Source organism: Akebia trifoliata, chromosome 2 (assembly GCF_017979445.1).
Source record: "Akebia trifoliata isolate Shusen 1 chromosome 2, ASM1797944v1, whole genome shotgun sequence".
Classification (NCBI taxonomy): Eukaryota; Viridiplantae; Streptophyta; class Magnoliopsida; order Ranunculales; family Lardizabalaceae; genus Akebia; species Akebia trifoliata.
Genome location: NC_141376.1, coordinates 6,938,708 through 6,966,476, shown reverse-complemented (window position 1 = coordinate 6,966,476; position 27,769 = coordinate 6,938,708). Strand labels below are relative to the sequence as shown.

Sequence of the window (27,769 nt, the reverse complement as noted above, 5' to 3'; positions counted from 1 at the left end):
TAATATCCCCACAAATTACACATACCAGGCAAGACGGGATAAATCTTTATGGATCGTCAAACGAATTAGAATATTTTTTTGATCAATAAGCGAATTAGAGTTGACATACTTCCATATAGGGGAGGAACCAAGATTTTGTTTACCGGGGGCAATTAAGACCCTTAAAAAAATTAATTTTTTTAAGGGGTAATAGCGACAAATTTTACTTTTCACTATTGTTATCCGTCAATGAAACATATAAATCCTTATATTTTTTTAAAAATTCCATTTGGGGACAAGTGCCCCCATTGTTAATCTGCCCTTGCTACCATTACAAAATTATGGAGACTATGACTGGATTAATAGTGCATCTATGTAGATCGGTACCATGCATCAAGCTCCACAAAATATCGATCAAAACTTAGCGATATTAAATGGTCAAGATAAATGAGTTTGTATAGTGAGCATCAACCTTGATGGTTAAAGGAGGCATCATCATATATGAGGTCGAATTTTTCTTTTTTTTTATCTAAACCCATGAAAGGAAATGATATTACAATAAAGAGAATAGAAAAGGCCCAACAACTTTGTAATAATAAAATGGACTAAAATGGAAAAAAAAAAGCAATTATACAATATTCCACCACTTGTTATATATAGTCATCCTACTGGTTTGATAGTCGGTTCCCCATAATCCTAAGCTCTTCTCCATCCCTCTGTCCTTCAGTTTTTTCAGTTCTTCTCAGCTTTTACACCTGCCTTTCTTTTCTTCCTTCCTCCCATAACTTCATCTCTTCTTTATTCTTCTTTTTTGGGTTCTTTTACAAGAAACTGAGAGTACCCATGGATGTGAATAACTTGCTAAAGTCTGCAACAGAAGATCAGATGGAGATGATGATGATGACCATGATGCAGATGGACAAACACCCTGAATTCTGTGGACCCTATCCCGATGTTGACGAATTATCGTCGATGGGGTACTCTGTTGGTGGCACAAGCACTACTAGCATTGACACCACACTACCTATATTTAGTAATCTACATGTAACTTCACCCACATTGATCAATCCTTCTTCCATATCATTTATAGGCAACAACACAGTTCAAGAACCAACGGTGCCACCTATGTTATCAAATGCCATGGCTAGTTCTTCTCAATCACAGAAGCGTAACTCGATGGCCGCGATGAGAGATATGATCTTTCGGATTGCGGCAATGCAACCAATTCATATTGACCCAGAGTCAGTGAAGCCACCGAAGCGGAGGAATGTGAGGATATCGAAGGACCCACAAAGTGTGGCGGCAAGACATCGTAGGGAACGGATAAGTGAGAAGATAAGGATCCTTCAAAGACTTGTCCCTGGAGGTACTAAGATGGATACAGCTTCCATGTTGGATGAAGCAATTCACTATGTGAAGTTCTTGAAGAACCAAGTGCAATCCTTGGAACGGGCCTCGGTTAACAGGCCCATGAGCCTTGGATTTCCATCAACAGTTTGTAACCCTAATTACTCTTCTTTGGGGAAAGCTTATCAGACTCCTCAAATGTTTAGTTCCACTCAGATGCTTAGCTGAAGAGGGGATTTAAGTTCAAATTATAAATACATTGGTCTAGTGATGCTGGTTTGATGGGCTTTGTAAAGAGAAACACATTGATTTTACGACTCTAGGTTTGTGGTCTATTTCATTATCATAAATAACTAATTACTAGATGAACTTTTTAGTGGATTATTTCTTTATTAAGCCTTTGTTTTATGCTTTCTTCATCGTTTCGTTATGGAAATCCAAGGATCTAATTGCATGATGATGATGATGATGATGATGATGATGCAAAATCATCAGAAAATACAATAAAATTACTGGGTACAAGGCACAGAGATTTACAAGAGGTTAAACCGCTATAAATCTTATTTGTGTGTTTTATTTTATATTTCTTTGTTTTGTTGGTTTGATATAAGGTTTCATTTTAATTAACAAATGCTACAAAGCATTTCCAAAATCTTAAATTAAGAATCCAATCATCAGAAACATGGTTTTAAAATCCAGCACTTCGATCGTCTCTTCTCGTCCCCCATTGACACAAGTTGATTCGCCCGAATCATCTTGTCTTGAAAAAGATAAAGTGTTTAGCCTCAATCTATAATTATTTATTTATATATTAAAATAATTATAGATTTTTGGGAATATGAAGTAAATTAGAATATGCTCATCATACAATTATATCTTTATTAGTATAAAATATATCTAAATTATTTAAAAAATATTTTTATCAAAAAATACAAAAAACTGATTGACTTGATAGATATTTTGAAACTATCGGACTCATACAAGTCAATGTGAAATATGTTTCACATTGAAAATCTAGCTTGTTCACAAATGATCTTGGATAATTTTCAAAATCATGACTAACAAATAATTTTCAATACAATTAAGAAAAATGATTATTTTTTGGATTAAATGTCAAATTCATGGAATTTGGGCATGCAGAGGGAGCTATAGAATTGTACGTGACCTCTCACTCATCAAGATGTCTACTTTGTGATCTTTTAGTAAATCTAAATACTTTATGTGAGTGAGAGAAAGATCTAAAGAAAGACAGGTTGGAAAGAAAGAGGGGGGTTTGTATTTGAGAGTTGTACTAAGTCGAGATTCGTTTGAATTTGATTGGAATTGAATTAGAGGAGTCTAGAGAGGAAGATAAATATTATTTATCTCTTGGCGTGTTTTGCATGTCATATTCAAGAAAACCAACCAAAGGGGAAGGGTTGTCATAGGATGCATGAGCTATTCCCACGTGAATCTCTGACTCAAGGTCCATTTATATTTTACATTTAGATTTGAGGGTGACGCTCCTCCCTATCATACTCCCACCCACGTGAACGTAATCTTACATGGTCAATTCATTGGTGCTTACCCTCCTCAGATGGCACACCACGTAGAAACACCAACTATTATTATTGAGTCGTACTGGGGTGACACAAAGGCACACACAAGGGTGACAAAAATGTGTGGTGTCAAGCATATTGCCGTAGATGCTTTTTCATGAGATACGAGTAAAAAGCATCTACGATTATGTGTGCGCCACCACATCATTTTTATCATCTTTGTATCTCCGATTGTGTCATTCCAGGGGTTGTTTGTACTTTTTATGTATCTCTTCTTAATATCAGCTTTTTTTTTTTTAACCATATGAGATCTTGTTAAATAAATTGGTATGATTAATGAGTTGTTGATTTTTGTTTATATATATATATATGGGAGTGGTTCGACAGCCCTAAAGTTTGCCAAGTTTGGTGTCAAACATTTTTTGTAAATCACTTTTGATGGGGTTAGAAGTTTTCAAATATGCTGATTTTTTGTGACGATGATCTCTACGGTGAAGAGATCATCCTCACAAAAAATCAACTCATTTTGAAACTTCTAACCCTAGTTTACAAGTTGAAGAATCGTAGAACGTCCAATTTTTGTACATGAATGATAATGATATCGGAGCTTTTAAAGTACCAATTTCACAAGGTATCAAGTCACTATCTTGTAGGTTTCACTATTTTTAGCAAGATTGTTACTATACAAACCAACGAGATTATCATTTGGGGGGGGGGGGGGGGGGGGAGAGTGATGTCGCTTGAAAATTTTGTGATTTTGCACATTTATGTTTTGAGAATTAAAATGAGCAGTTAGTTGGAATTGTAATTTCGTCAAATTTGGCTCACGAAATGATAATTTATCCTACAAAATAAAGGTAATTTAGACAATTTTATATATATATTTAAGTTTTTAGTAAACATAAATAATATTTTTTTTATTTACAACCGGGTATCTCTGTAGACAACGGACCAAGCCTGTATTTGGGTTTTGACCAGTTCATAGACTATGGCCTTGTCCAAGGACTGGTCTCAAGGCACGTGCAACACCAAACCACACACACCAAGTAAACATAATTTGGTCCAACCAAATTGAACTAGGATCTGATCGTGGATTGATCATATTGAAAAAAAAATTGCTCGACCCTTCAATTTTTTTAATTAGTGCTTAAGATTGAAAAAAACAGCAAATAATGATCTTTAGAACATCACAGTGTTTTATTGCAATGTACTATCATTATTGTTATCACTAATAGAATGCACATGATGCATGTTACTGAAAATTGAAAATGTGAATTTGAAGATAGAAATGGCAATATTACATTACTTACAATTTGTTTTTTAAAAATAATGGTCAATAGAACATTAGAATGTTAGATGAGTCTTAGAAGCTTATATTGCTGGTTATCATTCCAACATTAATATTAATTGATGACCAGTCAAATACTAAATGTGGGAGAGATATTTTAGAAAAGGGTCTGTTTTAAATTGACTCAAAAAAGACACTCATGGCATGGTGCACAGAACCATTGATGTTTTTTCCTCAAGAAACAAGGAAAAAAAAATTCTCTGGTCCTGTTTAGACTACCATGTCAGTGAGTGTTACATTTTTTTTAGAATAATGATGAATGCACTTGCTAAATCATACGTGGTCTGTTCGCAGCTGATGTGGCAAGGGCACAGAATCGCGGATCTTTTCCTTGTATATCCCAAAGAACAAGATCTATGGTTTCGTGCCCTTACCACGTCAACTGTGTACAGACCGCATATGATTTATCACATGCATTCATCACAGCTCATTTTTTTAAATCAGTTTTGCATTTTTCTTTTGAATATCTAAAACTTATACGTATTTGTTATGTAAAATTGAAATACCTTTTTTAAGTAAAATTATGTTATTTGGATCACTAATACTCATCCTTCTCTCATTATAATAGTAAAGACCCATACTCCCATAGCAAAAACCCACACCTTATGACCTTTAATCACAATTGAACATAATCTATTTCCACACCAGCTTTTGCTAACACCACCCCCCAAGATGTGTACAATTCTTGGGTGATTTACATATGAATTGGGGTGGCGTTAGCAAAAGTTGGTGTGGCAATAGAATCTCTCTTTTTCAACCATTGAAGTCAAATTGGAGTTATGAGAAAAGTAATATATTTGGAACTATTCAATGGCACATGGAACATTCTGGGACCACTGACCCATGAATGTTTTGGTCATCCCTTGGTGAGAACTTAAATAGCAAAAACCAATCTTATAGGCAATGGGTCTGAAGGATGAGTCAGGTGTTAAGGTGGGTTGAGGCTCTCCATCATCAAACAGACGGTTGAGATGCTAGTGATTCCCAAGAAAAATGTATCCCTATAAAAGATTGCATTAATCCCTAGTAGAAAGTCAATACTGATCTCTAGGATATATGCTTATCCCTCTTAAACTGTCTGTTTGATCATTGATGGGAACCTCATTTGTTTGATTTTTTCATAGTTTCAACATAAGTTCCAAATCACAATATATATATTTCTCTATTTGTGTTTCTTGTTTCCGAAAACAATAAATACATAGGAGATGAACGTCAACCATGAATGGGATGACGGATGATCTCTTTGGTTAGGAATTGTGATATGGGTGGGTCCGCGTCTGAATTATATAAGATGGATAGATGATGATCATTCAATTGATGGATCTTGCTCTGTGAGTAAATTTAGGATTCACTAAATTCTATATAATGGTTGAAATATATATGCTTTGCTTCAAAGAATGCATTTATATTATTAAAGGTTATTAAGTTGGAACCAAAGGGATAACAATTTAGATTTGCAACACAAATAGATGCCCATTTGAGCCAAGGAATTCCAATTAAAGAAAATCAAACCACGTTGTTTTTAAAAATGGGTCAATGTTTCACAAGAAAGATATGAGAGTAGGTTGCCTCCCAAGGCAAGATCCAATGATAAGGGTGTTTTATGTCTCAAGGATCGTGCCTCCTCACTAAATCTCTTTCATTTTTCTATCTATTTGAATGCAATCTAGTAGAAGAAAAAGTTAAAAAAAAAAAAAACACAAAATGGTCAAACCACCTATGTCATAAAGACCCATGTGAGGCATCCCACAAAGAACCCAACACCCCATATTAGGGGTTTTTGAATGTTTTAGAAGAAGAGGAGCCCCCCCTTGACATAAATTAGGTTAGCCTCACCAAGTGCATTGTATCATTTCTGACATATTCTTTCTATCTTCTTCCCTATCTATAATTGGATAAATTCATATATTCTATGTCTGAAGGAGATAAAAAGATAAAATTGTAGATAATTCAAAGAAAACACATAAAGGAAGAGTATGGATCCTGTACACCCCATAGTTGGGTATCTATCTTACTCTGAGTCTCCTTTGTGTGCCATCATGATCTGTGAATCCCTCCAAGAAGCTTCTTTACACTAGTATAAAAACCAAATTAGGATTATTTTTTTGTTAATTAGAATCTAAGAACATTTTTTGGGTAAAAAGGGCTCAAAATGATTGAACACATGGTGTCTAAAAGAAGACGATACCCAACATAAGACGAAACATGGTGTGGGCCAGGAGGTGCACTAGATGGAGATTAAAGGGAATATGGGCCAATGAAGATAACATAAAACATTAACACGGGTTGGTTGGATTAGATCTTGGCAGGAACCAAATTTGGAGAATTTTGGATACAATCTGATGCCTTGGACCAAATATATCTTTCTTTGTCCTTCTGGGCATTAGAAGAGGGATGTATTATATTACCTTGTCGGTGTAACAAGTACTCTACAAGATAGCTGGTGTGAATAAACTTTTGTAATATTCAAAGGGGGTGTTTGGCTACTGATATAAACCTGTTCCTAAATAAATTTTCTTGCAGACAATAGTTCCAGATTTTGAAGTTATCTGACAGTTATTGATGTAACTCACGCTCTCCTGGATGGGCTCATTCATATCAGAATGGGTGTTGTCTCAAACATAATAAGAGATTTATCTCCCATAATTGTAAAACATAAATGTTGCTCAAGAGAAACATCGATGGTAGACTGATATTCACCAAAAAATAAAGTGGACCCCCTCTTCACTATAGTTTGATGGGATGTTTATCACTTATAATTGTAGTTAAAGTCAGATCTACCGTTGTGTTTTATTATATAGATATATTATAATTTGTCATAATTTTTATTTTTTAATTTTTTCCCCCCTTTTTTCCAAGATTCTTTCTGTAACAGTAAAGAGTTACCATTAAGAATTAATGTTGTAACAAAAAGTAATTGTACACCATTGAGATACACGGCACTCCAATACACACATGAGCCTCTAATGCACGAGTGTTGGGATACCACTTCATTGGGGCATGACATAATGATCGTCTTGCTCAGAAGATTCTAAGTCTGTGTAGAAAGATGAACCGAGGTATAATGATTAATGAACCTGTAGGGGGAGCACCTTGACTGAAGTTTGAACTTAAACCAACTGAACTGAATTAAAATGTGTAAAATTCCAAAATTGTGATTTGATTACTAATTCATCAATTTCAAACTGATCTGATTATGTTTTAGGTTATAATTTCTTATTTGATCATGTTTATACAGACAAGACCTGAAGCTGATCATGTTTATTGCAATTTGTTAAAATGCTGAATTCGATTAGATCAGTTGTCTGATGGATGATTTAATTTGTATGAGTTCTGAATTTTGTTTGATCAAATTGCTGTCTTCAGCAAACAAAGAAATGTGGATCAAAAGGGCCTTGCAAATTCACAATTAATATAACATTATAAATTGTGAAAAACCTTGAAAAGTTTTGACCTGAAGTACATTGCTAATAGATACAAAAAAGAATGCTAAGCTCAAACCCATACCAGTTACCATATTACTGTGGTCCTGTGTCTCGATGACATCTCTTTTCTTTTCTTTTCTTTCTTCTTTTTCTTAAATATCTCCTACATCATCCCACTTCAGCTCAGAAAGAACACCATGATCATCGAATGCAAAATAAGTGTTTTGCTTTCTACACAGACGTATCATTAAAGTAGGCGGTGACTGCCTTCAATTTACCATTTAAGAAGTTCTTCTCAACCTGAGGCCCAAGAAAAGCTTAGCAATAAGAATTTGATTAAGATCCTATAACTTGAGATCAACATAGCTCTTGATTGGTCTTAGTTTTCTATAATGATGCAACAATAACATCACGAAGGGAAAAAAAAAAAAACAAATAAAGGCACTTTTCTTAATTGTTTTCCGCGATTTAATGTGAAGAGGCAAATCATGAAGGTTGAATTGCAGTAAAAATAAAACAATTGAAAAACTCTTACCACGATTAAAATTGGCATCCATTATTATTTTTATTTAATTATAAAATTAACTCCGCTTGTGACCCCGCTCTTTTTCATTTCCTTTTTTTTTTTCTTGCAATATTCTTCTCTAAAAGGGCCCATATATCTCAACTTGAATGTTGAGATTATAATTTCACAAATACCTAGCCCACCCTTGATTGACCTTCACAACAAAAATCAATATGATTTATGATTTCTACTCTTCTAACCATAGGATGTGAAGGCAATTCTACTGGCTAGGCATCACATGACTCCAGCAAGTATGTCGAAATTACCATCCATCAATAAAGAGGCAATCAAAGGGATGAGCTATTAAATAACATTGATAGAAAGGAGATATTCTAACGCGACCATTTCCATAATCTAGGCCCAATCATTCACAAAGAGGGGGGATTGAAGAAAATCTCACCCATAGTTTAAAATGTTTCATACTTGCATGCCATATCTACTTTGTAGGACTCTTCTACCTTACAAGACCTGTCTCATATAGTGTTGCCCTCTCCCGTCTTTTCTCCATCATTATCAACGCTTAAAGTCTATACTCGCCGCCCTCACCTTCTTCAACCTTTGCCAACCTCCTCCTTGGATTCAAGTATATCTCCTCTTACTTCTACACATATACCTGTCCTTACTCCTTCTATTTCTGACTCTCACTTGTCTATTGTCTTTCGCAATGGTAAGTGGAAGTGTGACTGATTACCCTATTGCCCAATTTGTTTTCCATCAAGATCTTTCTTCCTCTTATCAAGCATACCTTGTAGCCACTGATTCTATCCGTATTTCTCGGTCCATATCAGAGGCTTTAGTAGACCCTCAGTGAACTAGAACTATGACAACTAAGATTGATGCTTTGCAGAAAAATAATACGTAGGAGCTTATCATCCTTCCATCTGAGGAGTGGACTGTTGGTTGTAAATGGGCCTTTACAGTGAAATATCTCGCCGATGAGACTGTTATGCACGTCTCATTGCTAAAGGGTTTACACAGACTCCTAAAAATGATTTTGGTGTCACGTTTGCTCCAGTTGTCAAAATTTCTACTGTCCGACTTTTTATCTCTTTAGCTGCATGTCACTCTTGGCCTTTTCACCAACTTAATGTGAAAAATGTCTTTCTGAATGGTGATTTGACTAAGATTATTTATATGGACCCCTCTCCTGGATTTCGTCTTCAGGGGGAGTATTTTGAGAAGCTGTCTCTTCTTAAATCTGTGTATGACTTGAAGCAGTCCCCACTAGCCTAGTTTCAATGTTTTTCTGAGGTTATTTTATCGACGAAATTTTCTAGATGTCACTCAAATCATACTTGCTTTATTCGTCGAAGAGTGGATAGTCGTACCATTGTCTTGGTTTATGTGGATGATATCATTGTGACTGGTGATGATGCATAATAGATTGAGAAAGTTAAGATGCTATTGGGTCGTATTTTTGAGATTAAGGACTTGGGTCCACTCAAGTACTTCTTGAGGATAGAAGTAGTCCGCACTCGCCATGGTATTTCGTTATCTCAGCGTAAATACACATTGGATCTTCTTCAGGACACTGGGATGCTAGGTTATCGTCATGTTTCGTCCCCTATAGATCAAAATAATCGTTTTCATGCTGACTTTAATGATCTTTTATCGGATCCTTCTTCTTCTTAGAGACTTGTAGGTCATCTGATTTATCTGACTAACACTAGACCAGACTTGTCCTTTGTGGTCAATGTAGTCAGTCAGTTCATGCATACTCCGCGTACTTCTCATCTTGATGTTGTTTATCATATACTTCGCTACTTGAAATCGTGTCCTGGTCTTGGCATTTTCTATTATTCCACTGCTCAGTTGCATTTGTCTTGTTTTACAGATGATTATGCTGATTCTCTCACAGATAGGAGATCTACCTCTGGTTTCTGTACTTTTTATGATGATAACCTTATCTCGTGGAAGAGTATGAAACAGAATGTAATTTCTCATTCTTTTGCAGAAGCTGAGTATCGTGTTATGGCTTTTAGCACATGTGACCTACTTTGACTTCAATCTTTGCTGACAGAGTTGAGGTTTCCTATTTTTGGCTCTTCTACTATGTTCTGTAACAATAAGTCTGCTATCATACTTACTTCCGATTCAATTCTTCACGAAAAAACTAAACATATTGAGGTCAATATTCACTTTCTCAGAAAAAAAAAATTTTGATCTAGTGATCTTCAGACAGTCTTCGTACCTTCTTCAGATCAGCTTACCGACATGTTTACGAAATCTATTGATCCTTCTATCAGTAATTCTCACATTGTCAAGCTGGGTTTAGTTGATTTATTTTCTCTAGCTCGAGGGAGAGTAGTAGAAATAATATAGTTGTTGTTTTAGTTCTAGTTGTTTTCTAGTAAGAGCTTTTTTATTTATTTTTATGTAAGGGCAATTTTATCTTTTTATTCTTTTTATTATTATAAATTTCTGCCAAGATCTCAGATTGAGACTTGACTTGATTCTTCTTAAATTCTTCTCTATAGAGTGCTATGTAAATAATACATACAGATCAAACTAATGGAAAATTTTATAAGGCAATAATAAGACCAGCTAAATTCTAAGACAAAATGTTAAGCAATGAATTCTTTGTATGCACTTGCAAATACCTAAATGGGTAAAAGAAAGCAAGAAAGAATACCTCTAGCGCCCATGGAGGATGGGCAGATAGAGACAGCTCTGCCAATTGATTGAGGTCCACATTTCTTGGGAGGAACATGACAATCCTGGGCGCAATTCCCCTTGCAGTGACAAAGAGAAAATCCCTGGTGCATGGACACATCAGAAAAGAAATTACACGACATTCAATCAGAACTCCAAGCACCAGGAGGGAACAAGTTAAGAAGACAAACCCATCATGAGGCTTAAGCATCGTCCTAATGTCATAGGTCTGTACTTTAGCATAATCAGGTCCTCCCCAAGGAGGTGACAGGAAAACTGTATCAGCCTGAAGGGTATGAACACTATTGTTTAGAAAACTAAACAAGTTTGAAAAAAAAAAAAATACCTAGTCAAAAGACTGAGAGTTTGCAACTACTAACTACCATTAGTAGATAATAAGCAATCTTCTCAAGTACTTTCATAAAATTAGGTTAAGATAACCACTGGGCGTGGTATTAAATTTTGACATTTCCATGGAACATACTAAAATATTTAAATTTCGACAGGGCTCAAGAGGAAACTCAATTGACAGTTTCTTTTTGCACATATTTTGGTAGGAATCACTTCATTTCACAAAATATTCCAGTACAATAGGTAAAGGGTTAGTGGTTAGCAATGTGAAGTTGGGTTCAAGGGGTTTGAAGTTTGAACCTAGGACGTGGGAACAACACTCCACACGTCTTACCAACTTAGCTAAGTTAGCGCTTCTTGAGTTATATGATTTTAGTAACAAAATATTCAAATCACGATATTCAATCATAAATAAGATTTTCTTGATTGGGCAGATTATCCTACAACCTTCGGATTTATGTATTCTCTTACTCAACAACATCAGTAAAGGCTTTCTTGTGAGCCTAAAAAAGAACACGATATAAGATACACATGCTTGACATGGATGAGGTCTACTAGCACAACTAGTATTTCAAAACAAATTAAGAGTCCAATGAAACTCCATTTTAACTAACCCAAAGACAGCACAAAATGAACTCGTCTTCCATTGTGCATGGTTTCCTTGGTTTTTATGTTCTTTTATAAATGTCTTTACTTACCACACGAACACAAGAAAAATAGTGCATGTTTTCCTTCATGATTATATAATGGAATTAGATAACTAGTTCTTGCATTCGTTTATAACTATGTACTTGCAACACAAACACAAGAAAAAAGTTCGAATATAGATCTACAAATGTGTCATCACAAGAGAGAGAGGGAGAGAGAGAATTGCATTACTACCTTCAACTTGGGGGCCAAGTGGAAAAAATCCCCCTTTATGAAATCTATTCTATCATCAACTCCATAGATAGCTGCATTATGTTGTGCGTAATCAATCTTTTGTGGATCAATGTCAATTGCAATTACATGATTGCTCCTAAAATAGAACAAGATACATGAATCAAGTATGGAAGAAAAAAAAAAAAAAAGTTGAATGATCACTTAAAACTTTCATTGTTGAGCAAGGAATTTCATGAGAACGACTAAAACTCCACCTATCATCCAACAACTATATGCACTCCGTGAATAATCCCATAATGAAGCTTTTTATTGTTTTTGTTTCTTTGCCTTCCCTCCCAATTGCAAATGTACAACTCCCTTTTCTTTTGATAAAAAATTATCTAATATATTAGAAACGAAGTGGGAGAGAATCTCAACTTTTAAGCAATATTGTATCCCATGAATAAACACTCCTCAGACTAGAGAAAGTAGTCTAAATTTTAGGTAAAACAGGACAATTCTCTTGGCATTAATGAACAGAGGACATTTAAATCCAGTAGGCCCAAAAGACAGTACACCAATCCCCATCCTTGCAAACTTGACAAAAGTCATAGGAATTTAACCCCCCATGAAAAGGCTCCCCAAATCAGATCGGTTTCTAATCTAGATGGTCTCTCCAAGTTTGGACGTCTCATTGCTCATTTAAAAAAAAAACCAAGAAAAGAGAACACAATAGCATGGACTGGGGATAGTGTGCACCTCTTTGCCAATTGAATAGTATTCCCGCCAACTCCAGTGAAACAATCAACTATGATGCCACTACCACAGCGTGATGCATGATACCTAGCAATAGACTCGGGAGTAACAGAAAACCATCCTTCTTCATCCATTTTTATACCATCGTCAAATCTTGAGAAAAGAGAGTATCTTTGGCACCAGTATTTAGTAATACCAACTGGAAATTCTCCTGAAATTCCATCAAATTGAAGCTCTGGAAAAGAAAAGGCCAAGCATTAGAAAACTCAAAAGTTTTAGCAAATTAATAACAACATATTGATTGCTTCTTTAGTAAGGACATGCATAGAAATAAGGAGTTAATAACTAGGATATAGCCCAGATTGACCCCTTTAGATGTCAATTATTCATAACAAGAACAATTGGGAGAATGTGTTATCCATTATTCAGGTTTATGTTGAAGTTATGGCTCAAAATCAATTAGGCCCGATCCAATTGTGTGTGTTTTTTGGGTCGGTCCAAGGTAATTTGGGTTGTGCTTGTAACTTATGTAAGTGGCCCACTTAATGGTACTTCTAAAAAGGGTTTTATTTTCTTTTGTTGTAACTCTTAAGTCTAAGTTTTTTCTAGAGAAAAGAGTAAAGAAAGAAAGAAAACCTAGAGAGAAGAGGTTGAGAGGTTTGGGAAGATAGAGATCTAGAGGAAAGTGATAGAGGTGACTCCTTGTATCGATTTGCCCCGTTTTCTTCATAGTGAAATTGAGCTCCAACATTCATACCTCCTTGGACGTAGCCTTTGGGTGAATCATGTAAAATCTCGTGTTATAGGTATTATGCTCTTACTCTTTCTTTGTGTGGTTGTTTATCTTCTTTGCATTTGCTACTATTAGTTGGGTTTGCCCTTCATGCCATTATCAAACAAGGTCTTGGAAGGTGAGGCATACAAGGTGTGTGGTGCAATACTCAATAGGTGTTTGATCAAATTACTAAGTGAGCTTCATGAAGGTGTTCACATACACAACAGTTTAATCATCACTCAAAATAGAGATTCGATAGTTGGATGTGACCTATAGAATTAATGTTGGCTGAATAAAATAGTGAAGCGCTGATGGAGTATCATGTGATCACCACATAACTATCAAACTAAGGGGGAAGTTTACAAGAGAGTTATAATACCAACAAAGATTTATGGAACTGCATGATGGGCAACCAAGAAAAGTCTTGTAATTAGCATGTATGACGATGTTGAGATGGATGAGTGGTAAGACTAGATGACATAGGCTTCATTTTGATGAAACAAATAGATACTAGAAAGATCGGGTTGAATGAAATATAAAGTATATGTTTCACATGCGACAATAGAGCCTCATTGATGAAACAAATAGATACTAGAAAGATCGGGTTGAATAAAATATAAAGTACAACTTGACTCAAAATTCTAAAGACTTCATCATGGTTATCCAAAATTTGGTTTTATAAAAGGCTTAGCCATATTGCAACACCTAAGTCACGCACCTTTGTCGTCATAAGATAACACCTTCCTTCGTGCTCGCATCCCACTCACTTTCTTTTTCTTTTTACCAGAGACACAACCATGCTGTTTGTCCAACTCATCTGTTGCTGAGGTCATGTAATCCAACTGCATATCATCCCAGTTTTCATCAGAAACTACTTTAGTGAGTGTAGTGGTCAAACTGCAACAGAACAATATGTTTGACCAATGTCAAAAAAATATATAGATTTAAGAGAGGTATAAAAAGTAAAAACCTTCCTAAAAGTGTAAGGGAAAAAAAAGGAAAATTCAAAAATACTTCCAAAAGTCTTACCTGTCAGCATCCGAGACTTCAAAGGTGGTGCAATCACATAGTTTAATGGCCTCCTCGCAAGTGATAACCCCGCCTGGTTTATGAAGATGCCCATAGAGTTCCAATTCATCTGTTTTAGAGTTCATAAAGGCCAGTTGCAGATCACTTCTCAAAACTTCTTCAGAAATGAGCTGGTTGAGTTTATTATCTGAACTGTGACCAAAATATGAAGAGATATAAGATACATGGTCATGGTAAAAGAAGAAAAGGAAAGTCAAAATACAATATTTCCGTCCCGAACCTGTTCATGTGATCCTGGTTATCTGAAAATGAACATAAATAAGATTCTTCATCAGAATTCTTCCTGATCTCAGAGGAACTAATTACCCCATTTATTTCATCTAAATGCTCACAACTGCCACTTTCAGTGGGTAGAACCAAACAAGATGCATAGTCTCCACCAGCAGGATCGATCCCATATGAGACTTCATGGGACGACTGATCTGATAATTTATCAGTAAAGACTTCCTCAAATAAATGAGCTTTATCTTGCAAACCACATGATTCCATGACTTTGGTCTCGTCATTGGAAACCCCAGGAATAACCTGATTTTCAGTGTCACTCGGTTTAGCTGTGCAGTCAGAGAATGATAAATATTCGACTCCTGACGGCGGGTACCATGTTGACTCGTGTGTTCTGTTATTATAAAAGTAGTTTCTCATATAAAAAGTATCCCAGAACACGCTCCAGTCCCCAAACTCTCCAAAGAAATTACATCTATCATTTTCATATTGCAGAACATGATCAGTCACGACAGTGGATTGAAAGGATACTAAACCAGAATCTTGAAAAGAATTTTCTGGAGAAGCTTTGGTGTCTAAATTAATTGGATACAAGGCCATATCCATGTTACTTTTTGACTCGATACCAACATGTACAATGTCATGATCCGTACCACAACATGCCACCACATCAGATCCTCCATTGCAAGTTTCTACCTCACCAACTGCATTGCAAATTCTAGTAGTCGTGTGAGCGGAAACTTGTTCATTTGAAGGGAAACAAGTGTTGCTAACTTCCTCTGCAACATCACAATAAGATGTTTCATGTCCACTCGACATTGATATGTAACATGAAGAAATGTTTGAGTTATCATTATAAATTATGGGAGAGACAACCTCTCCATCACTTATTTTAGAAACTTCTATCACTTCCTCCTCACTCTCTTTGTGACAAGATAAAGCTTTCACCTTTGTACCCTTTCTTTTAACTACAATTCTCTTCTGCAAAATCATAAAAAGGAAGGTGTGAAGTCAATCCCATGTCCTACAATTATGTTGTTAAGAGAAAACTGAAGCCAATGACTATAAAGTTTCCACCTTGCTCGTGTTGAAGGAAACAGGAAGCCCCAGCGCGTCCATCTGTCTGGTGAGTTCCATATCTTCCAGTGAAGGAGTATAATCTGAAGGTGTCGTAAAGAACACAAAGTCATAGCCAGTTGAGACAAAGAAAATAGGAAAGAAAAATAAACCGATGATTGAAGTGAAGAACAAATACAATGCAAGGGAGTGTATGATATCCAAGTTTAAATCTTGCGATACCGAATTAAACCAGGGCATCACTGTAGGGGAGTTGGGTCCAATTTAATTTTAGAGAGTTCATGAGACATTGTTCCAACAAAGCTATGGAACTCCAGATTAAAAAAACAAAATGACGGGCAAGAATAGATGGAAATTCTGTATGCATTATATAGGATTAGCTTTTGACGGGCAAGAATAGATGAACCCTAACAACTAAAATGCCAACTAAGTATCTCCCAAATTGCAAGCAAAACTTACCGTTGAGTGTCGGACCCACATTCGAACTGGTAGTAGTAGTGTGACGATGGAAATTCTGCTCAAGATGAAATTGGGGTTTTAATAAATAATAAAGTTACAATTTTTCAGGTATGAGTACATTGTGAATTTATAATGGAATCAAAATTATGACTAACTACAATACAGAAAAAATTCGTCTAGTGAGAAGTTTAAATCCCCAAAGTTATGGAAGTAGAAAGAACTTACTTTGGATTCTGTTAAACTATCATCAATAGTAGAGAAAGAAGAAACCTCTGGTGCATCCATGGAACCATCGTCCCTGTTAAAAAAATGAGTTATAATGTAGCTTTAAAGCAGATTCTTATGGTTGTGAAACACTAGAATAGATAATTATAACTAAAACTAGTTCTTTAATCCAGAAATTTAAAGAGGAAGAACTGAGAAAGTGTGGAGCTATGGGGAGATTCTCTTGGGTTTGCCCTAATTTGTCTACTTAGAGATAGATAAATAGTTGGAGACAAAGATTCTCACCAAAGAAATACTCGGGTGAGCTTGAAGAGAGAACCCAAAGCCTTGATTGCAGGTGCTTCGGTTAGAGATTCTTCGTCCATGAAAATTTCCAGGCGAAGTCTACCTCAGAGAGAGAGAGAGAGTGCAATAGACGCGGGCGGAGGGAAAATATGTTAGGGTCTGTTTGCTTGCGTATGGAAAATGGGCGCCAAATTGATTTGCCCTAGAAAATGGTTTGTTGAGTCGGAAAACGTATTTTTCCTAAAATCTAATTTTCACTCGAAGTAAATTTTCCACTGAGAAAATGTAGGAAAATGATTTTCCCACAATGTCATTCTCCCACAATTACTCCCTCTCCAAAAATCAAAATCATTTATCATTTTGTATCTTCCTAGGTGCTATCAAACTGTGTATTCATTTTTTCTATGAAATTCATTTTCCGAAAGATCATTTTGGCTTGGAGGCCTTCTAAGAGGTTTTTTCATTTGTTACCTCAATGACTCCAAAGGTCTAAAAAAAATTGAAATTTTTTTTTTTAAACTCAATATGTTGTTTCTTACCCGACTCGAAAAGTAAAATTCGTGCAATGAGTTTCCTTCCTATCCATACTCCATCCCCCGTATGAAGCCAATGTTGTAGTTTAGTATGGCATGCCTCAATTATTCCCCACCCAAAATTCAGGAGAGGACACCCTTTTTGGGGATTGAGACAACAATAGCCCTTCATCGAGCCACTAATTGTTTATTGTCAGTGATCACCTTCTCATATCGAATTCCCTTACGTTTCGAAAAGTGTTTAATTAACAAGATCGATTTTTTTTTAAATTTTAATTGACCTTTGCCACCATAGTTACTGGCATAGATTAATTTTAGTTTCTTAATTGAGATATCTATATGAATTGGCAAGAACCTCTCATCCCCAATCAAATGTATCGGGTTGTGTAAGTAGGGCTATCAATGGATTGGCTAATACCCAAAATCCAATCTGCTCCAATTTGTTTACTTTCAATTTGGATTTCGAATAGGTTTCGATAGAGTAAGTTATCTAATTAGTTATAAAACAAACATCCCAATCCAATGGCGTTTCAATCCGGAAAATATTGAGAAATGGTTAGATATGATCTCAACTTTGATCATGAGTTCTTGATTGTATTGGATTGGATTTGGTTCTTAATATCGAGATTCGACAAAAAGGGATCTGGTAAGCATTCGATCAAAAACGTATTAAATCGGATAAATTTGGATTGGTCCCAAATCAGTCAATCCGATCCTAATCCTATTCATTGACAGCTCCATGTGTAGGTCAAAGCATAAGTGAGACAATCACATCAAAATGGATCAAAAAGATTGTGCATGTGGTGAGCAAAGGATGACCAATAACCGGGTATGTACCTAACTCCTAGGAGTACAGAATCCAATCTCCTTTTAATCTCTTGGTCATAAAGTACGGTTTTGAACTCAAATGGCACACCATCTCTAGCTTGTCGACCAAGGTCCCCTATGTTCGTCAATCGATTGGCGCTAACCTCTATCGGTAACTACTTTTCAAAAAAATTGAGACTCCGTTACCCATTTTCAAAGCCTCTGGTAACAACATCACCAAATGTCCTTGAAAACAAGAATAAAAAACACTTAGATTTCAACAATATCTTCCTCTCCTGCACCAAAACCCACCTCGCCAATTGTCTCCATGCCCTCCTTGTGGTGTCAGGTGAGGCCCAAGACATCTTCTTCTCAACCAGACTCGTTAACCTCTACGCTAACATCGGAAACATTTCATTCTCTCGCCTTACATTTGAAAAGATTCCCAAGAAGAATGTTTTCGCCTGGAATTCAATGATCTCTGGTTATGTTCGTAATGGTTGTTTCCCTGAAGCCGTTGATTGTTACTACCAATTGTTAACGGTGTCGAGAGTTCGACCTGATTTCTACACTTTCCCTGCTGTTTTGAAAGCTTGTAGTGATCTGGGTGATGGAAGGAAGATACATTGTTGGGTTTTTAAATTGGGTTTGGGTTTGGATTTCTTTGTGGCTGCTTCTCTCATTCACTTGTATTCGAGATGTGGGCTTACGAGTGATGCTCATAGATTATTTGAAGAAATGCCGAATCGGGATTTAGGTTCCTGGAACGCGATGATTTCAGGATTTTGTCAAAATGGGAAGGCGTTGGAGGCTTTGGGTGTGTTTGAGGAGATGAGGCTGAAAGGTGTAAAAATGGATTCGGTTACTGTCACAAGTATTCTTCCTGTTTGTGCTCCTTTGGATGATTTTGTGAGGGGGAAGTTGATCCATGTGTATGTTATAAAGCACGGATTGGAGTTTGATGTGTTTGTGTCCAATGCTTTAATCAACATGTATGCTAAATTTGGTAGATTGGGGTCCTCACGGAAAGTCTTTGATCAAATGTTGGTAAGAGATTTGGTATCGTGGAACTCGTTAATTTCTGCATACGAGCAGAATGATGACCCAATTCCTGCTCTTGGTTTCTTTGTTGAGATGAAACAGGGTGGATTTCAACCTGATCCATTGACCCTAGTGAGCTTGGCGTCTATTGTTTCTCAATCTGGGGATTGTCGAAACAGTAGGTCTGTACATTGCTTCATCACGAGGCGGGGTTGGATTTTGGGAGATATATTTATTGGCAATGCTGTTGTAGATATGTATGCCAAATTGGGTAATATAAATTTGGCACATAAGGTCTTTAAAGGCATGCCTGATAAAGATGTGATTTCTTGGAATACTTTGATCACGGGCTACGCTCAAAATGGACTTGCGAGTGAGGCAATTGAGGTTTACCGTATGATGGAAGGGTGCGAGGGAATTGTAAAAGATCAAGGAACTTTGGTTAGCATTCTACCAGCTTATTCTCATGTAGGAGCTTTACAGCAAGGGATGAGAATCCATGGACGATCGATCAAGGTTGGTCTGCACGTGGATATCTTTGTGGGTACTTGTCTTATAGACATGTATGCCAAGTGTGGGAGGTTGGATGATGCTATGTCGTTATTCAAGCTAGTGCCGAGGAGGAGTTCGGTCCCTTGGAATGCCATAATATCTGGTCACGGGGTCCATGGACATGGTGAGAAAGCTCTAAAGCTCTTTGGAGAAATGCAGGATGAGGTGGTTAGGCCGGACCATGTAACCTTTGTGTCTGTGTTGTCAGCTTGTAGTCATGCAGGTTTAGTTAATCAGGGTCATCGATGCTTTAAGTTGATGCAAGAGAGGTATGGGATCAGACCAAGTTTGAAGCATTATGGTTGCATGGTTGACTTGCTTGGCCGAGCTGGGAGGTTGGACGCGGCCTACGAGTTTATCGAGAATATGCCCGTCCAACCTGATGCGTCTGTATGGGGTGCTTTACTTGGTGCTTGTAGGATTCATGGAAATGTTGAGTTGGGGAAATTAGCTTCAGATCACTTGTTTGAAGTTGATTCAGAGAATGTTGGATACTACGTGTTGCTATCAAATATATATGCAAATGTTGGAAAATGGGATGGAGTCGATAAGGTGAGATCTCTGGCTAAAAGTAGGGGACTGAAGAAAACCCCTGGTTGGAGTTCAATTGAGGTGAGCAATAAGGTTGACATCTTTTATTCTGGGAACCAATCCCACCCCCATAGTGAGGATATCTACAAAGAATTAGGGGTTTTGTTGACTAAAATGAAGAACCTTGGTTATTTGCCCGACTACAGCTTTGTGCTGCAGGATGTCGAGGAAGACGAGAAGGAACACATACTAACAAGTCATAGTGAGCGGTTGGCTATTGCCTTTGGGATTATTAATACCCCACCTAAGACTACTATTCAAATCTTCAAGAACTTGCGGGTTTGTGGGGACTGCCACAATGCTACTAAATTCATTTCAAAGATCACCGAGAGGGAGATCATTGTAAGAGATTCAAATCGTTTCCATCACTTCAAAAATGGGGATTGCTCTTGTGGGGATTATTGGTGATGATCGTCAGATTGGCTTTCAACTATCAGTTACTCTAGTAACCTGGGTAAGGTGATGACAGTGTGGATGATGATGATGGACCTGGATAGAATATCTAATCAACTGACCCTGGCCAAAGTGACTATCGGTCGTGAAAAGAAAGGAACGTGAGTCAGCTCCTCTCTATTCTTTGTTATGGTCTTCAGATTTTTTTAATTTCATAAATTTATTCTGGACAAAGGTTATCTATGAGTTGCAGTTTGATGCTCTCCCCTGATGGATTTGCATTCTATCAATGTGTTTCCCTATGGTAATAATGATCTTTACGAAGGACCTGAGTTCAGTTATGGGCAACCATGCCTATGGTTTTCTTACACTCTCTACACCAGAACCTAACAAGAGAAGGGGTTTGATGCATGTATACAAGGGCTATCCAATTGTTATCGATTTGGAGCTTGTACAGGAGATTATGAACGCTACATGGTTACTGGCAATAGGGTTATAGATTTAACTGACTGGATCTCCTGTACTTAGTACTTTGTTCGGGCTTTTATTCAAATTGGTTATTTTTAGTTTGAGTTGTTAGGTCTCTGTATGTCTTGTTGAGATTAACAAATATGATTCATAAATCCATTTTCCTTTATGTATTTGTGAGATTTTGCCTCATGACTTCTGTAGTATCCTCTTTTTCAATTCCCCAATATAACAGAACATTGTCAAACCAAATATGATGGGAAAGATTATAACCATTGAAAAGGCTACCTTCCTCCAAGCCTTTGAAAATTTCTGTTGTTGCACCCAATGTTTGAAATTTCATTTCAACAATGAGAAAAATAGAGTTGATCTCACTCAATACATTCTGAGATAATCCTAAACATGTTTTGAGGCCAGTATTTTATTCTAGTTTGGGCCGAAACAGGAATGTTTCACCCTAACATTCCGTAACAGCATGAAACTTAGTACCATGGTTGCACCTGGGAACTAACCACATCACATCCCAGTGCAGTCTTAAAAGATTTTTGCTTGATTGAAGTGAAAGTATGTAATTATGACTAATCTCTCACCTTTTTACACAACTTCTTCATAAGGTCTTCACTAAGAAATAAACTACAAGAAAGCGGCCATTTGACTCTAGAACACTTGGTAATTTTCTTTCTTCAAAAAATGAAAACAGTGCAAGTTAGTATTTGAACAATGACACTGTCGTCAGTCTGACCAATCGCATGCATACCTTCATATCTTATAGACAAATCTGATGCGGTGACCCCCAATTTGCGGCATTTGCCAACCCAAGACTAATAAATTTCTGCTTCTAACAAGTTATCATGTTATTGCACTTGTACCATGATAATTCAAATAATTTGAAGCTAAAGGGTAGTTTTCCCCTTTTTTTCATTTTTTAAACAATGGTTGAGGCCGGCCACGTTCATCGATTAATCACCTTCATTATCTGCGTTTATGCATTCGAAAATGTCTAAGAATGAAGCTGTCTGCATAGAGAGGGTAATTCTTCCTGATCAAACCCTTGATGCATTTCCAAAAAGAGAAATCAACCAATTCTCCATCCTTCCGAACTATGAACAAGCAACGTGAATTTTCAAAATCAGGATGATATCCAACCTGTCAGACAGGAAAAAAAATCCGTACATTATCAGGAATGGAAATCCAAATTAAATTAAGAGCCCTACCCACAACTAAATGTCAATATTCCTTTAAGATAGCATGGCTTGTTTGGTAGAAAGTGTATATTGATCATTGTGACAAAGGGAAATAATTACATAAAATCTTCTGCTAAAGAATAGAGACAAATAAATCGACAATGGAAGAAAGAAAAATAAGAACACTCAGATTTACGTGGAAAACCTTTCGAAAAAACCACGGGCAGAGAGAAGAAAATCCATTATGTCAAAACTGAATAATTTCCGTATAGAGTTCGGCCGAACCACATATACATAAAAAGGGAAACGCTAAAACATAATAGGTCCTGATCCCTTTGCAACCACCACAGAGGCCCCAAAAATTTTCCATTATTTTATTTCACCACAAAATGTCGCACCGCAAGCCTTTCAAACTGAGTCAATTAGAATTCGAGTCACACACTCAACACTTCTATCGAACTTTTTTTCTTTAAGAGTAGAGATATAAATATACTAAACAAGGGAAATGGGATGAATCTCCAAAAAACTTGTACAAGGGTATCTTAGAGACCGAGATGGCCTAGAAAGGTCACTAAAGCCCAAAAACTACTCACCAACCCATATTTAGATGAGCCCCACCAAAATACAAAGTCAGCAAAGAAAAGGACTATATATTCTTGAAAATGAAATTCCATTTAAAATTTTAAATAGAAGGGTTGGTTATGATTCCAACTAATAAGGCATGCAGCTCCTCTTTACCACAAAGTATGCCTATCCCTCTCCTTCCACAAGCCCTAACAAACAGCTAGAGGAAGAAGTCTCCGGAAAATAAGAACTAGAGAGAAATGTGCAAGAACCTGTAATCAATTCAAGGAATTCGAAGATATTCAAATCCAAACACACCTCTGCCACTCCTAGAGCTATACACAAGTCACCCCATTGACCAAGACAAAGAAGGAAGAAGATGATATACAAGTTTGAATCCACCTCCCACGCTTCTCAATATGGACTACATAAAATTTAATATTTAAAGCATGATAGTAAAGATATAAACTATTTTGCAAAATTAATCAACACTCCTCCAACTTCCAAAGCTATTGGCTCTATCAATACCACCAATCCCACCTGCTCTAAATAAGCTTAAAAGTTAAATTATGCCAACACTTCTTCCTTCTCTCAACCCCTTTTTCAATCTCCCCACCATCTTTTCATATCTTGTACTTTCCTTGTCTCGGACCCTTCTATCGCTTCCCTATCTCTCAATGGTCTACATGTGCTATCCAATGTGCTAGGCTTAGTCATGAACATCAATTGTCCATTTCAGATATAGAAAATTGAGATCAAAATGAACATTTGATTCATTTGGGGATTTTCACTTTCAAAAATAAATCAAGAATTTTACAATACAAGTCTTGTCTTTGGCTTGTCAAGGAGAAAACTTGGACTTCAAGAATTTGAGGTCTAAAAAAGAAAAATTCAAGGTTTCAATTTCCGTTTGAAAAATAAGCCTTTTTGGGGGAAAATAAGACATACTGTAATGAAGTCGATTCCACATCCAATCTTCTTTTCAAACTCCGGATGATATGGAAGCAACCTCTCCAGAATGGCTTTCTCGTGCTCTGGGCTCAGTTTATCACCACTTTTGTACCTGCAATAGAAATTTGCATTTTATGCATAATGATCTAATTAACAAAAAAACAACAAATTTCACAATATATTTATCTATAATTCTAAACTAAAGCTCCCAATGAATTAGATCAATAGCAGTAGATGCTCATGTGGTGAAAAACAAGTAATAATCACTTAAAACCAATAAACCCAAATCAATTTAATCCAATTTCACCAAACAAACATCAATTGTTCCAACTTTAAACCCAAATAACTGAACAACATTATTAAAAGACAAGAGAAAAAAAAATCTTACTTTCCGGAGTGAAGTATCATCCTAACAAATCCTACAAGTGGTACAGTGTCCTCCAAAATCTGATCTTCCCAATCGACCCACTCTTCTTCTCCCCTCTTCCTCTCACCCGAAGATCCTTCGTCGTCATCGGAGAGCTCAGAAAAGCCTCCCTTCTTCTTAGATCCATCAGTCTTGTAAATTGGCGATATAGCAGGTCTTCTGAGCAAATCTGGGCCGTTGCCGTCCTGATTCCCGACATTGATTCCTTCGGATGAAGCTTTTAAGGCGCGGAATTGAGAACGAAGAGGAATTATGTGGTAGTGGAAGTAGAAGGGGGAAGCAGAGAAGTGAAGAGAAGTAGGGTTTGTGCGAAAGAGGAAGGAAGGTGACTTAGATATGCAAGACATGGCTGAGCTTCTTTCTGTTTTTACTGCCTACTTCAACATCATATTGCTTCTATTGTTTGTTATGCTATGTTAATGTTCCTCTAAGCCTCTTTGTTTAATTATTAATATTTTAAGTGATTTAAACATACCCCTTTGAATTTTAGTAAATATTTGTGAGACCCTATGCTTGAACAAACCAAAAATGCTAAAATTCACTTCAAATAACACTTGAGTAGAACTATTCGAAGCACAGATCTTCTGTGCTACTTTTTTTCTTATAGTTCTCTGCAGTTCAATTTGACAATGGACTATGATACAGAGATCAAAATCTTTTCATTAAAATATTGGAGTTCAGTGACCCTTCATTTCAATACATTTGATCAAACTTAAAAATGAAGTTTTTTTCTTTTTTTTCTTTTTCTTTATCAAATCTAACCCAAATTATGATCACTACATGACTAATGGGTTAAATTTTATTTTTCAGCATGACCTCTCCACTACTAAAATAATACTACATGGAGCTCTAGGAAAAAGTACCACAAAGGATTCACTCCAGTACTACTTGAGGATGAAGTGTGCAGAAACCCATGATTGTTTTTCCTAGAGATGAAGTTTATATAATCAAGGAAAATAGATGGTTCTTTGCACACACACACTACTCCTTTGAGTGTTATTTTGAGCCATTGTAGCAAGGGTCTTTTTTTTATTATATATAAAAATTATGGGAAATGACCTAAATGCACGCATCGACAACATCCTGCCAAAACCCTTATTTATTTTATTCACAAAAATAGTTATAAAACATAAAACATCAAACTCGACAATTTGAGTATTGAGTTCGGCACTAGGTGGATCTTTTCAAAATACATAAATAATAATGACAAATCAAACATTATACTTTTGTTAAATTTGGAGTTGGATAATCTTAAATTTAGAGAATGTGCTCCCAGTGTCGTGCTCAAAAAATTAGATAAGTTTGAGCTTCTAAATTGTGATTCTTCGTTCATTATTTATTCGTAAATTATCGAAATAAATCTAAAGTTAAATCTAGATCTTCAAAATTAGAAGTATATTATTTTTCATCGTCATTCACTATCACAAATCATGAAATGGAACACAATCATTGTTAAAACACTTAAAAGTAAAGAAGTGACAATGTGTACTTTTGGCAAAGCTTTGGTTAAAATGAGGGATTGTCAATAAGCGGGCTTGGGGAGGGATGGTCGAGTCCTTATCCAACCCTAAAGAGATGGGCTATATCTTATACTAGCCCAATACTTATAACGAGTCTGAGTCCGACCCTAACGGGTAAGAGCAGGCTCGAGTGGATTTTCTCTATGTATATACTAGTGGGGGGGTGCGGGTTGAACATTGTTAGGCCCTTGCCCAACCTAGATTTAATGGGTTAAATTTTTTTGGGCTTGGTCTTATTTTTGCGGGCTCGAGACAGGACCCTAACCATTCTTTTTACAGGCGGACCATGCCAGGTTAGTTGACGTTTTTCCATATCAAGGAAAAGAGTAATTTTGAACTCCCATCGAGTTTTGTGAAAATTAGAGATATCGCTTGATATTTTCAAATTGCTAACAAACCCTTTAACTTTGGGCCAACAGGATAGACCAACATAAAATTATCAAAACACCCTCATCTTCAATCTCATAATTAACAATCTTTGATTTTTTTTATTCACATTCCATGACCTTGAGTCTAATAATTTTTTTTTTTTCTTTTTAACTCATTGAACCTTTTCAAACTTGTCTTCAACCCATCATCTTTAACATCCGAGCAAAAAAAAAAAAAATCTTTGCTTGATTTATCTTCCTTAAAATCTATCATCTTTAACCTCCCACGAATCCTATCTTGATTTTGGATTTGGTGAGATTGAGATAGCCTTTGAGTTGAAGACGAAGGTAAAAACTTCGGCTTTAGAAGTTAAAGATGATGGATTTTGGGAGGTTTTTTCTTTTCTTTTCAAACATTGAAAATGAAGGTATTTCAAACATTTTACATTAGTCTCTTGTGAAAGAACAAAGTCAAGAGGTATATATGGCATCAAGTGAAAAAGAGAGGAGGGGTGTCTTTGATTTTCCCCATCTTATCATAAGTAGTGGTGGGGTGATTACGTCATCATTAGAAATAATAATTTTTCACTTATGATTTTATAATTGGGATGATGTGGAGTCATTGCATCATAAGTTTAGGTTGTATACTCATAACTTGATGGTGTGGTAATATCGCAGCTCTCATCTAATTACATTTACCATCAACTTGAAAGGATTGCGTGCTCTCTCGTTTTCGTTACGTATACTCCCTAGAAACTATAATACAAGTGGTTCCTTTTATTCCAAGAAAATATAAATCATATTTTATCTTTAATTTCTTGGATCTCGTGAATAAGCCCATGAACCTTACCCTTCTAGAATAATTAAAACTACATTCTCTCCATTCCACCCAAATGCACAAATGATCAAACTTATAAAATAAATAAAAAAAAGAATGAATATTGATTGGTACATGACTTTGAATGATTGATCAGATGATTGGTATATATATGGTAGGTAGCACATGATTTATCTTTAGCCCCATTCATTTACTAGTACGAAAATGTTATGCTAAGCTGATGAACCCATGGGGTGGTGACAAGTATATTGAAATTGAAAGAGGTGATTGGTTAAGTAGAGATAAATTTGTGGGGGAAATTTTTTGAGCAGTTTAAAATCTTGGGTTTTAATTAATTTCATTAATTCACATACCTTTATGTTACGAAATTTTTGTTCAATAATAGAGTGTGGATGAACTCGTAATAATCCTAATGATGCTTGACCGAGAGTGTTATGAAGATTGTTTTGGTAATATATGATTTGGGGTCCAAATTTCAAAATTGTAGAATGTGCATGCTTCGACTAATTAGGCATGCGGCATGAAATAGGGGTCCAACTTGGTCTAGTTCAAGTTGAGAACAAAACCAAGTCGATAGC

General features: G+C 36.2%; 4 protein-coding genes across 5 annotated transcripts; 2 read left to right on the top strand and 2 right to left on the bottom strand.

Annotated features, from left to right (window-relative positions):
* Positions 1-225: 225 nt before the first annotated feature.
* LOC147409193 (transcription factor HEC1-like) lies at positions 226-1,757 on the top strand. The gene has a single exon (XM_086459162.1). The coding sequence runs from the start codon at positions 823-825 to the stop codon at positions 1,552-1,554; it is 732 nt and encodes a 243-aa protein (XP_086315288.1). The 5' UTR covers positions 226-822; the 3' UTR covers positions 1,555-1,757.
* A 5,819-nt stretch (positions 1,758-7,576) lies between these two features.
* LOC147409192 (uncharacterized) lies at positions 7,577-17,199 on the bottom strand. Of its 2 annotated transcripts, XM_086426331.1 has the most exons (12): positions 16,955-17,191; positions 16,670-16,742; positions 16,445-16,499; positions 15,986-16,068; positions 14,907-15,889; positions 14,627-14,818; positions 14,316-14,494; positions 12,826-13,057; positions 12,088-12,223; positions 11,046-11,140; positions 10,835-10,958; positions 7,577-7,937 (listed from the first exon to the last, which is right to left on the bottom strand). In XM_086426331.1, exons 1-12 carry the CDS (start codon positions 17,032-17,034, stop codon positions 7,869-7,871), a joined length of 2,301 nt encoding a protein of 766 aa, XP_086282457.1. In that variant the 5' UTR covers positions 17,035-17,191; the 3' UTR covers positions 7,577-7,868. The 2 variants fall into 2 exon arrangements, 1 of the variants encoding a protein (XP_086282457.1); XR_015172940.1 differs by lacking the exons at positions 7,577-7,937; positions 10,835-10,958 and having other exon boundaries at positions 12,088-12,158; positions 16,955-17,199.
* Positions 17,200-18,287: 1,088 nt separating this feature from the next.
* EMB2758 (Tetratricopeptide repeat (TPR)-like superfamily protein) lies at positions 18,288-21,660 on the top strand. The gene has a single exon (XM_086426317.1). It carries the CDS (start codon positions 18,433-18,435, stop codon positions 20,884-20,886), a length of 2,454 nt encoding a protein of 817 aa, XP_086282443.1. The 5' UTR covers positions 18,288-18,432; the 3' UTR covers positions 20,887-21,660.
* Positions 21,661-21,730: 70 nt separating this feature from the next.
* Positions 21,731-24,880, bottom strand: LOC147409190 (protein DCL homolog, chloroplastic-like). Its single transcript, XM_086426337.1, has 3 exons — positions 24,427-24,880; positions 24,036-24,150; positions 21,731-22,485 (listed from the first exon to the last, which is right to left on the bottom strand). Exons 1-3 carry the CDS (start codon positions 24,810-24,812, stop codon positions 22,312-22,314), a joined length of 675 nt encoding a protein of 224 aa, XP_086282463.1. The 5' UTR covers positions 24,813-24,880; the 3' UTR covers positions 21,731-22,311.
* Between the last annotated feature and the right edge of the window lie 2,889 nt (positions 24,881-27,769).

Excerpts from the sequence above, each read along its gene's own strand:
- LOC147409192 (XM_086426331.1), bottom strand. The coding sequence starts at position 17,034 with ATGGACGAAGAATCTCTAACCGAAGCACCTGCAATCAAGGCTTTGGGT. Across the intron at positions 16,743-16,954 it reads CTCACCCGAGTATTTCTTTG|GGACGATGGTTCCATGGATG; the intron begins GTGAGAATCTTT and ends TTTTTTTAACAG. Across the intron at positions 16,500-16,669 it reads ATAGTTTAACAGAATCCAAA|AATTTCCATCGTCACACTAC; the intron begins GTAAGTTCTTTC and ends CATCTTGAGCAG.
- EMB2758 (XM_086426317.1), top strand. The coding sequence starts at position 18,433 with ATGTTCGTCAATCGATTGGCGCTAACCTCTATCGGTAACTACTTTTCA.
- LOC147409190 (XM_086426337.1), bottom strand. The coding sequence starts at position 24,812 with ATGTCTTGCATATCTAAGTCACCTTCCTTCCTCTTTCGCACAAACCCT. Across the intron at positions 24,151-24,426 it reads ATGATACTTCACTCCGGAAA|GTACAAAAGTGGTGATAAAC; the intron begins GTAAGATTTTTT and ends TTTCTATTGCAG. Across the intron at positions 22,486-24,035 it reads GTGGAATCGACTTCATTACA|GTTGGATATCATCCTGATTT; the intron begins GTATGTCTTATT and ends CCTGTCTGACAG.
- LOC147409193 (XM_086459162.1), top strand. The coding sequence starts at position 823 with ATGGATGTGAATAACTTGCTAAAGTCTGCAACAGAAGATCAGATGGAG.